Source organism: Oncorhynchus keta, chromosome 28 (assembly GCF_023373465.1).
Source record: "Oncorhynchus keta strain PuntledgeMale-10-30-2019 chromosome 28, Oket_V2, whole genome shotgun sequence".
Lineage (NCBI taxonomy): Eukaryota > Metazoa > Chordata > Actinopteri > Salmoniformes > Salmonidae > Oncorhynchus > Oncorhynchus keta.
In genome coordinates this window covers 66,301,121-66,312,780 of record NC_068448.1, presented here as the reverse complement: position 1 = coordinate 66,312,780, position 11,660 = coordinate 66,301,121, and the positions used below count along the sequence as shown (strand labels likewise).

At 40.2% G+C, this 11,660-nt stretch overlaps 1 protein-coding gene across 2 annotated transcripts in view; it reads right to left on the bottom strand.

Moving 5' to 3' along the window:
• Nucleotides 1-11,660, bottom strand: part of LOC127912871 (golgin subfamily A member 6-like protein 6) — a 43,989-nt gene that overhangs the window by 3,541 nt on the left and 28,788 nt on the right. Inside the window, exon 1 of one of the 2 annotated variants that reach the window (XM_052483667.1) lies at nt 10,747-11,343. The exons of the other annotated variant lie outside the window; for it this stretch is intronic. Within the exon in view, the coding sequence (XP_052339627.1) occupies nt 10,747-11,034 (288 nt within the window). The 5' untranslated portion in view covers nt 11,035-11,343. Of the gene's footprint in view, nt 1-10,746; nt 11,344-11,660 lie in introns of those variants that run through there. 2 annotated transcript variants of the gene reach the window in all.

Sequence of the window (11,660 nt, the reverse complement as noted above, 5' to 3'; positions counted from 1 at the left end):
CTTAAAGCCCACACCAGTAGAAAGTAGAGGTTGGCCGATTAATCGGGATGGCCGATTAATTCGGGCCGATTTCAAGTTTTCATAGCAGATCGGTAATTGGCCTTTTTGGATGCCGATTATGGCCGATTACATTGCAATCCACGAGGAGACTGCGTGGCAGGCTGACCACCTGTTACACGAGTGCAGCATCAAAAGAGCCTTGTGGCTGCAAGGAGGCACGGTAAGTTGCTAGCTTGCATTAAACTTATCTTATAAAAAACGATCAATCAATCTTCACATAATCACTAGTTAACCTAGTAATATCATCATCCATATGTAGTTAACTGGCTTGTCCTGCGTTGCATATAATCAATGTGGTGCCTGTTAATTTATCATCGAATCACAGCTTACTTCAACTTCGCCAAACAGGTGATGATTTAACATTAGCGCATTCGTGAAAAAGAACAATCGTCACACAAATGTGTCTACCATAAACAGCAGTCTTTCTTAAAATCAATACAAAGTATATATTTTTGAAACCTGCATATTTAGTTAAAAGAAATTCATGTTAGCAGGCAATATTAACTAGGGAAATTGTGTCACTTCTCTTGCGTTCAGTGCAAGCAGTCAGGGTATATGCCGCAGTTTGGGCTGCCTGGCTCGTTGAGAACTGTGTGAAGACCATTTCCTCCTAACAAAGACTAATTCATTTGCCAGAATTTTACATAATGACATAACATTGAAGGTTGTGCAATGTCACAGCAATATTTAGACTTAGGTTTGCCACCCTTTCGATAAAATACAGAACGGTTTGAAATGATGCTCTTATTTCTGTGTGTTTATTATGTTAGAATTAAGTCTATGATTTGATAGAGCAGTCTGACTGAGCGGTGGTAGGCAGCAGCAGGCTCGTAAGCATTCATTCAAACAGCACTTTACTGCATTTGCCAGCAACTCTTAACAATGCTTGAAGCACAGCACTGTTTATATGACTTCAAGCCTATCAACTCCAGAGATTAGGCTGGCAATACTAAAGTGCCTATAAGAACATCCAATAGTCAAAGATAAATGAAATACAAATGATACAAAGAGAAATGGTTGACGGGTCATAATTCTTATAATAACTTGCGGCTGAACTTGAAATGGGTTTCTTTGTTATTTTACCGTTCATGTCTTCCATAGAGAAGGTCTTTATCTACTTCAAATATGGTCTGTGTTTCGCGCAGGCTTACACTGCCTCAGCTTTTTGATACTCATGTAAATCTCGCTAGAATAAGGTAGCGTTTGTCAACATATTTTCATAAATCCACTCTACAAAAAATATTTGTCTATATTTAGCCAATATTGATCAGTTACCTGTCCTATGGATATCTACACAGTTATCAAATTGGCAAGGTGTTGTAAACCTAAACGAAACACAGACCTTATTTGAAGTGAATCTAAAAACATCCTGTGGAATAAATTAATTAATTAACCGCATTTCAGATTTATTTTGCTGGAAGGTGTCATGGGAATTATGACTCACACTTTGGTAGTCAATTATTACCATGCACATTATTAAAATAGGATTTCCTGCATATAGAAATTACAGTTTTTGTTTTCAACATTCATCATAGGTAACTTTATCTCTAGTTTTATGATTCAAACAGTTGAGAGTATGTGTCTCCTAGCAGACACTTCAGTATCCTTGTCACTTCAGAGAGCTGTGCGTGTGTGTGTACAATTATATTAATTTTACAGATGGCAGAGAAAAGCAGAGAACCAGTGTGGGACTATTACATTGAATTGGCACCAGGGAAAGCAAGGTGTCTTATTTGTGATAAAGAGGTCAGCAACAGCTAAATCAAAACATACCACTAACCTGGGGAAATCACCTTAACACCCATCCAAAAGCCCATAAGGAATCACCTTAGGAACACCCATCCAAAAGCCCATAAGGAATCACCTTAGGAACACCCATCCAAAAGCCCATAAGGAATCACCTTAGGAACACCCATCCAAAAGCCCATAAGGAATCACCTTAGGAACACCCATCCAAAAGCCCATAAGGAATCACCTTAGGAACACCCATCCAAAAGCCCATAAGGAAGCAATGATGAAAAAAGCTACAGGAAAAAGGATACAGACACGTCAGACATCGCAGGCTACAATCTTACAACTGTTTAATAAACAAGCAAAATGGCCAAGAAGATGGATGAAGCAATTATTGAGATGATTGCCACTGACAACCAGCCATTCACAGTGGTGTCTGATGTTGGTTTTCCGAGGCTGAACCCCGGTACAGGATCAAAGATGAAAAATTATACCGTGCAGAAATGCTAGATAAAACACATTAAAAAGAGTTGTGACGAAAGTGAAGAATCTGGTAGCACCAGTGAACGCTCCACACATGGCATTCACAACTGACTGCTGGTCAGGCACTAGAGTCCCTGATGAGCCTTACTGGACATTTCATTGACAATATTTGGACAAGAAAGCAGGTTGTGCTGAAAGTCAAGACTGTGACTAGATCACACACAGGAAACTACATCAGAGAGATGTTCTTGACCATGTTGGAATACTGTGAAATCCACACAGAACATGTAGTGTTGGTCCTCAGGGACAGTGGGGCAAACATGGTGAAAGGTATGAGACTGGCAGAGCTTCCAGACTTCAGCTGCAGTGCACACACCCTATAGCTTGTAATCAATGATAGACTATATCCAGTCAGAGAGCTGTGCTAGACATTATTGTCATGTTGAAGAGCTGTGCATCTCACTTTGACCACTCTGTACTGGCTGTTAGAGCCAATTTGGACATATTTGTTTAAAAGACTGAACATACCGAGCTCCATGTACATTTGTGTAAATATATTAAATATTAATGTACATGATGAAATATTAGGTACGTACCTTTATGATTTATATTTACCTGATTGAGATATATTAATTTGTTGTTAGTGTAACTCAGTTTTGCCCCCCTCTTGCCCATTCATTGTATTGTGGTAAGTGTGTTAGGATAAAGGCAGGAAGTTGGGACTTCGGGGGAGTCCTTGCAAGATGCGGGAGCGGTATAGTTTTCTGACCATACAGACATACATACATACATACATACATACATACATACATACATACATACATACATACAAGTCATATTATGCATTTTCCATATCAAGTAATCTATGATTTAAGTTGATTGGATAATCATTTCTTTGTTAGATATAAGAAGAATAAACATTTTTGTTTATTTACAAGAGCTAGACCTTCACCTCAGGGACAGCACTAGAGAAAGACAAAAGAGTGGCTGAAGGAGGAGTCTGACCTACTAAGGAGTCCAAATCCCAGAGCCACAGCCGAATGGACTAGTGAAGAGGAGGACCCAGATCCAGGTGCAGAGAGGCAAAGAGTCCAAGATCAGCCACCCAGTCTGGTGGACAGCCTCTACGCTAGAATCCTTGGAAGCCAAGAGGGCAGGGCTGGAGTCCAGTGCAGTTTTTAAATGGAGTTGGAGCGTTACCTCACAGAGCCTGTCATTGACAGAAAGAGTGCCTTGTCTTTGGAGTGGTGGAAGCAGAATGAGGACAGACTTCAATCACTTGCTCCACTGGCAAAGAAGTTTCTGTCCCCCACCTTCTTCGGGCCCAAGTTGAGGTCGACCGATTCTGATTTTTCAACGCCGATACGGATATCGATTATTGGAGGACCAAAAAAACCAATACCGATTAATTGGACAATTTTTTTTAATGTATTTATTTATAATAATGACAAAATAAGTGTTAATTCAGTATTGTTGTAATTGACTTAATATAATACATCAATATAATCAATTTAGCCTCAAATAAATAATGAAACATGTTCAATTTGGTTTAAATAATGCACAAGCAAAGTGTAGGAGAAGAAAGTAAAAGTGCAATATGTGCCATGTAAAAAAAGCTAAGTTCCTTGCTCAGAACATGAGAACATATGAAAGTTGGTGGTTTCTTTTAACATGAGTCTTCAATATTCCCAGGTAAGTAGTTTTAGATTGTAGTTATTATAGGACTATTTCTCTCTATACCATTTGTATTTCATATACCTTTGACTATTGGATGTTCTTATAGGCCCTTTAGTATTGCCAGTGTAACAGTATAGCTTACGTCCCTCTCCTCGACAACAGCCACCCTTGAAGCATCATTACACATCGCTCCACAAAAGCCCTTGCAGAGCAAGGGGAACAACTACTTCAAGGTCTCAGAGTGAGTGACATCACCGATTGAAACGCTATTAGTGCGCACCCCGCTACCTAGCTAGCCATTCCCCATTGGTTACACCAGCCTAATCTTGGGAGTTGATAGGCTTGAAGTCATAAACAGCTCAATGCTTGAAGCACAGGGAAGAGCTGCTGGCAAACGCACAAAAGTGCTGTTTGAATGAATGCTTACGAGCCTAATGCTGCCTACCACCGCTCAGTCAGACTGCTCTATCAAAAATCAAATCATAGACTTAATTATAATATAATTACACACAGAGCCTTAAGTCATTAATATGGTCAAATCCGGAAACTATCATTTCGAAAACAAAACGTTTATTCTTTCAGTGAAATACGGAACCGTTACATTGCGCAACCTTCAATGCTGTGTCATAATTACGTAAAATTCTGCCAAATTAGTTTGCAACGAGCCAGACGGCCCACCCTGGTGCATATACCCTGACTGTGTGTAATTAACGCAAGAGAAGTGACACAATTTCCCTAGTTTAATATTGCCTGCTAACCTGGATTTCTTTTAACTAAATATGCAGGTTTAAAGAAATATACCTCTGTGTATTGATTTTAAGAAAGGCGTTTATGGTTAGGTATATTCATGCAACGATTGTGCTTTTTTCGCAAATGCGCTTTTGTTAAGTCATCCCGTTTGGCGAGGTTGGTCTTCACACAGTTCGCAACGAGCCAGGCGACCCAAACTCCTGCATAGAGCCTTACTCTGTTGCACAGAATGCAAGAGAAGAGACACAATTTCCCTAGTTAAAAGAAATTCATGTTAGCAGGCAATATTAACTAAATATGCAGGTTTAAAAATACATACTTGTGTATTGATTTTAAGAAAGGCGTTGATGTTTATGGTTAGGTGCACATTGGTGCAACGACAGTGCTTTTTTCGCAAATGCTCTTGTTAAATAACCGTTTGGTGAAGTAGGCTATGATTCAATAATAAATTAACAGGCACTGCATCGATTATATGCAATGCAGGACAAGCTAGATAAACTAGTAATATCATCAACCATGCGTAGTTAACTAGTGATTATGTTAAGATAGATTATTTTTATAAGATACGTTTAATGCTAGGTAGCACCTTACCGTGGCTCCTTGCTGCACTCGCATAACAGGTAGTCAGCCTGCCACGCAGTCTCCTCGTGGAGTGCCATGTAATAATCGGACCTAATTAATCGGTCATTCCGATAAATCGGTCAACCTCTAGTCCCAAGTGAGAGTGTTCAGTGAGGTGGGGATCATTTACGATAAGTGGAGGAGCAGACTGACAGGGGAATATGCAGACAAGCTCTGCTTTTTGCACTACAACCTAAAACTTCTTACCTGGGAATTTTGAAGACTCATGTTAAAAGGAACCACCAGCTTTCATATGTTCTTATGTTCTGAGAAAGGAACTTAAATGTTAGCTTTTTACATGGCACATATTGCACTTTTACTTTCTTCTCCAACACTGTTTTTGCATTATTTAAACCAAATTGAACATGTTTCATTATTTATTTGAGACTAAATAGATTTTATTAATGTATTATATTAAGTTAAAATAAAAGTGTTCATTCAGTATTGTTGTAATTGTCATTATTACATACATATATATATATATATATATATATATACACATGTAAAAAATTGTCTGATTAATCAGTATCGCTTTTTTTGGTCCTCTAATAAATCGGTTTCAGCGTTAAATCTTTTACATTTTTTTTATTTATTTATTTAATTTATTTTTTATTTTTTTAAATCGGTCGACCTCTAGTAAAAAGCCACTTTTTCTAGCTGAAAGACGATGGCCAGAGCTTACCCAGGATGCTGCACAACAACTTAGGTTGGGCTTGAAGTGACAAACCCGAACTCCACGCTTCGTGCAAATTCATGCCAATGCCTTATCTTTTCCTATGAAATTATGTGTAAATTATTTTTAGCCTCGGTTTCATTTCAGGGCTGGGTTTTATTTGAATGGTACCACCCACCATCATGGCATTGTTTATTAATCATAAACACCTGCAAAGTTTGAGTCGCAACTGAGCTGAGCAATATAATAGATAACCTTTGGCAACAGCAAAGATGATGGATAATTAAGCAATAAATGTAGGAGTGGGTGTGGTATAATTACATTGGTAACCAGTTTATAATATCAATAAGGCACCTCGGGGGTTTGTGGTACATGGCCAATATACCACGGCTAAGGGCTGTTCCTACGCACGGCGCAAGGTGGAGTGCCTGGACACAGCCCTTAGCCGTGGTATATTGGCCATGTACCACAAACCCCCGAGGTGCCTTATTGATACTGTAAACTGGTTACCAATATAATTAGAGCAGTTAAAATACATAGTCATACCCCTGATATACAGTCTGATATACCAGGCTGTCAGCCAATCAGCATTCAAGGCTCGAACCACCCAATTTATAAATGAAGATGCACTACATACACAAAAGTATGTGGACACCCCTTCAAATGAATTGATATGCCTATTTCAGCCACACCCGTTGCTGAAAGGTGTATAAAATTGAGCACACAGCCATGCAATCTCCATAGACAAACATTGGCAGTAAAATGCCTTACTGAAGAGCTCAGAGACTTTCAACGTGGCACTGTCATAGGATGCCACCTTTCCAACAAGTAAGTTTGTCAAATTTCTGCCTTGCTAGAGCTGCCCCGGTCAACTGTAAGCGCTGTTATTGTGAAATGGAAACGTCTAGGAGCAACAACGGCTCAACTGCAAAGTGGTAGGCCACACAAGCTTACAGAACAGCACCTGAGTGCTGAAGCTCGTAAAAATGGTCTGTCCTCGGTTGCAACACTCTACCAAGTTCCAAAATGCCTCTGGAAGCAACGTCAACACAAGAACTGTTCATCGGGACGTTCATGAAATGGGTTTCCATGGCCGAGCAGCTACACACAAGCCTAAGATCACCATGCGCAATACCTAGCATTGGCTGGAGTGGTGTAAAGCTCGCAGCCATTGGACCAGTGGAAACTCATTACAGATATGCATCTGTTTGTCACAGATACCTGTAAAAATGGAAACAGCAGAGGGAACACCCCCTTATCCACATCGATGGAACAGTAGTGGAGAGGGTAGCAAGTTAAGTTCCTCTGCATACACATCACAGACAAACTGAATTGGTCCACTCACACTGACAGCGTCGTGAGGAAGGCGCAGCAGCGCCTCTTCAACCTCAGGAGGCTGAAGAAATTCGGCTTGTCACCAAAAGCACTCACAAACTTCTACAGATGCACAATCGAGAGCATCCTGGCGGGCTGTATCACCGCCTGGTACGGCAACTGCTCCGCCCTCAACCGTAAGGCTCTCCAGAGGGTAGTGAGGTCTGCACAACGCATCACCGGGGGCAAACTACCTGCCCTCCAGGACACCTACACCACCCGATGTTACAGGAAGGCCATAAAGATCATCAAGGACATCAACCACCCGAGCCACTGCCTGTTCACCCTGCTATCATCCAGAAGGCGAGGTCAGTACATGTGCATCAAAGCTGGGACCGAGAGACTGAAAAACAGCTTCTATCTCAAGGCCATCAGACTGTTAAACAGCCACCACTAACATTGAGTGGCTGCTGCCAACACACTGACATTGACACTGACCCAAGTCCAGCCACTTTAATAATGGGAATTGATGGGAAATGATGTAAATATATCACTAGCCACTTTAAACAATGCTACCTTATATAATGTTACTTACCCTACATTATTCATCTCATATGCATACGTATATACTGTACTCTATATCATCGACTGGATCCTTATGTAATACATGTATCACTAGCCACTTTAACTATGCCACTTTGTTTACTTTGTCTACATACTCATCTCATATGTATATACTGTACTCGATACCATTTACATTTACATTTAAGTCATTTAGCAGACGCTCTTATCCAGAGCGACTTACAAATACCATCTACTGTATGCTGCCCTGTACCATCACTCATTCATGTATCCTTATGTACATATTATTTATCCCCTTACACTGTGTATAAGACAGTAGTTTTGGAATTGTTAGTTAGATTACTTGTTGGTTATCACTGCATTGTCAGAACTAGAAGCACAAGCATTTGGCTACACTCGCATTAACATCTGCTAACCATGTGTATGTGACAAATAAAATTTGATTTGATTGATTTGAAATGTTTTAAATAGGGCGTGGATCAAAAGAACAGTCAGTATATGCTGTGACCACCATTTACCTCATTCAGAGTCACTTCTCCTTCGCATAGAGTTGATCAGGCTGTTGATTGTAGCCTGTGGGATATTTTCCCACTCTTCTTCCAAGGCTGTGCACATTTTCTGGATATTGGCAGGAACTGGAACATGCCCTCACACAAGTTGATTCAGAGCATCCCAAACATGCTTTAATGGGTGACATGTCCAGTGAGTATGCAGGCCATGGAAGAACTGGGACATTTTCAGCTTCAAGGAATTGTGTACAGATGGGGGCTGTGCATTATCATGCTATAACATGAGGTGATGGCGGCAGATAAATGGCACGAACAATGGGCCTCATGATCCCGTCACGGTAATTCTTTGCATTCAAATTGCCATTGATAAAATGCAATTGTGGTCATTGTCCATAGCTTATGTCTGCCCATACCATAACCCCACCATGGGGCACTCTGTTCACAACGTTGACATCAGCAAACCGATCGCCCACACAACGCCATACACGCTGTCTGATATCTGCCCGGGTATAGTTGAAACCGGAATTCATCCGTGAAGAGCACACTTCGCCAGCGTGCCAGTAGCCATTGAAGGTGAGCATTTGCCCACTGAAGTCGGTTATGATGCCGAACTGCAGTCAGGTCAAGACTCTGGTGAGGATGACGAGCATGCAGATGAGCTTCCCTAAAATGTTTTTTCGACAGTTTGTGCAGAAATTCGTTGGTTGTGCAAACCAAAAGTTTCATCAGTTATCAGCGTGGTTGGTCTCAGACGATGCTGCAGGTGAAGAAGCCAGATGTGGAGGTCCTGGGCTGGAGCGGTTTCACATGGTCTGCGGTTGTGAGGCCGGTTGGACGTACTGCCAAATTCTCTAAAACAATGTTGGAGGTGGCTTATGGTAGAGAAATTAACATTACATTCTCTGGCAACAGCTCTGGTGGACATTCCTGCACTCAGTATACCAATTGCACACCCCTCAAAACTTGAGACATCTGTGGCATTGTTGTGTGACAAAACTGCAAATTTGAGTGGCCTTTTAATGTCCCCAGCACAAGGTGCACCTGTGTAAATGTCATGCTGTTTAATCAGCTTCTTGATATTCCACATCGGTCAGGTGGATGGATTATCTTGGCAAAGGAAAAATGCCCACTAACAGGGGTGTAAGCAAATTTGTGCTCAAAATTTGAGATAAATCCACTTTTTGTGAGTATAGAACATTTCTGGGAACTTTTATTTCAGCTCATGAAACATGGGACCAACACTTCACATGTTGTGTTTCTATTTCTGTTCAGTGAATAATGAAAAGGCACCCGTGAAAGAATATGCTTTGTGTCCGATGCGCTCAAGGTGTTACATAGAATTTGCGGCGTACATCATGAGCAAAGTCATTGTAGCCTGTCATTTCACTTCCCCTAGCTGTGAGAACCATGGCCTCACGAGCCTACCAAAGGTTGCACTGTGCCCATTACAATGTAGAAAAATGTGTCTAGTCCGAACGGTTCAGGCTATCCATATTACCAGAGCTTCATCTTATTCTTTCTATGGAGAATTTGCTGCGGCAATCTATGGAAGATGTCAATAGATGGCAAAGCCCAAGATAGTGGTTTCCCCTATCCATCTGTGGCAAAGTTCTCTACATGATTATGACAAATCCAGCTCCAGAACCAGCCATAGCCAAGCTGGCTGTATGCGTCATTCTTTCGGAGATAGAACCTAAAAGACCATTTCCACTTATAGGACTGGAATTACGTGGAAATAGTGTCAGCTTTGCTCTCTGGTGGGGGCCTATCCTTTGAACTTCACATGTTAGTGCTCATGGGTCCTTGTACATGGAAAAGATCTATAACCTTTTTAGCATACTCTCTTGATTAAAGATGCACTCCGGGATCTTAAGCACAACAAATTCGTAACACATTGCACTAATTGGATTCGTAACAGATCACACTAATGAAAAAAATCATATGATATCATACAAATGACAAAATTCTTAACATATCACACAAATGGATGACGTTGTATGCAAAAATCGGGGCCAATTTTGGCTTATGAGCACCACTTTAAAAACTACTGGCTGAAATTATCAAAAAAAATTGAGAGTGCATCTTTAACTTATTCGCCTATAGTATACAATCTTTAATTAACTTACCAGCCTATAATATACTGTCTTTGATTAATTTACTAGCATATAGTATTCTTACTAGCCTATAGTAGATTGTCTGATTAACTTACTAGCCTATAGAATACTGTATTTGATGCAGTAGCCTACACAAGTTTAGGTTGGATCCAGTGTTACATTAGTTAAGTTTCATAAAACACATACAGATTTACAAAGTTGTAGGCTAGCCTCTTAGCGCAAATATACTCACTGTGTGTTGCCGATACGCCGATGTTTTATCAGTGGAATAAATCGTTGGGACTGCGTCAAGATTTAATATTAACCTCGTGGTGAAACCGAGATCAAGTTTTGTGAAGCACTCTTCTGTAAAGTGGTCGCCACATAAACGGGACACAACTGGAATATTCTCTCCCGAGTTGCTTTCATTAATAAACTGTAGCCACTGTTGACGTCTCTGTGGTTCCTCTGGTAAACTGTAATGAATAATTGAGTCCGATTTATTGGCGCATCCTCTAACAATACATCTATGGATTTCCATTTGGTGCTTTTCTTTAGCCAGTTATTTTCTTATGAAACAGAGCCAAATTTGATATACCTTTTAGATACTCATTTTTTCGTCACCACTGACCCAGATTGTTGTGCTCTTTGCTAGCCAACTGTTAGCAACAACAACCAAGTTAGCATTGTGGCTAAGCTGTCTACAGTGTTAAGTCAATAATTAATATCCGCAAGTGGACTTTACACATTATCTCTATCTGTCTATGCCGTTTGAACAGTGGTGAATGTGTACAATCATATTTTTCAGATAATTAATGGATTGCAAAAATAGCTAGGTTGCAATTTCTTATGTTTTTGTAACAGAATAGGCGCACGGTCGCCACCTACTGTAGTGGAGTGTTTCTACTGAACGACCATTTACTCGAGGCTATATTATTTCCCTCAAATGTATTAATACATAAAATTAATATTGAATTGATTGGCTTGATTATTCTAAACACGTACACAGTTCCAGCGTATGAATATGTTAAAATATTAGTAAAATACATTCCATATATGTTTCCACTGTGTCTGGTACATTCACATTGCCAGGAAAGTTCGCCCATTCTACATTTACACATATATTTTCAAATGAACATAATACAATTTAAACGTGTCCTATTATTG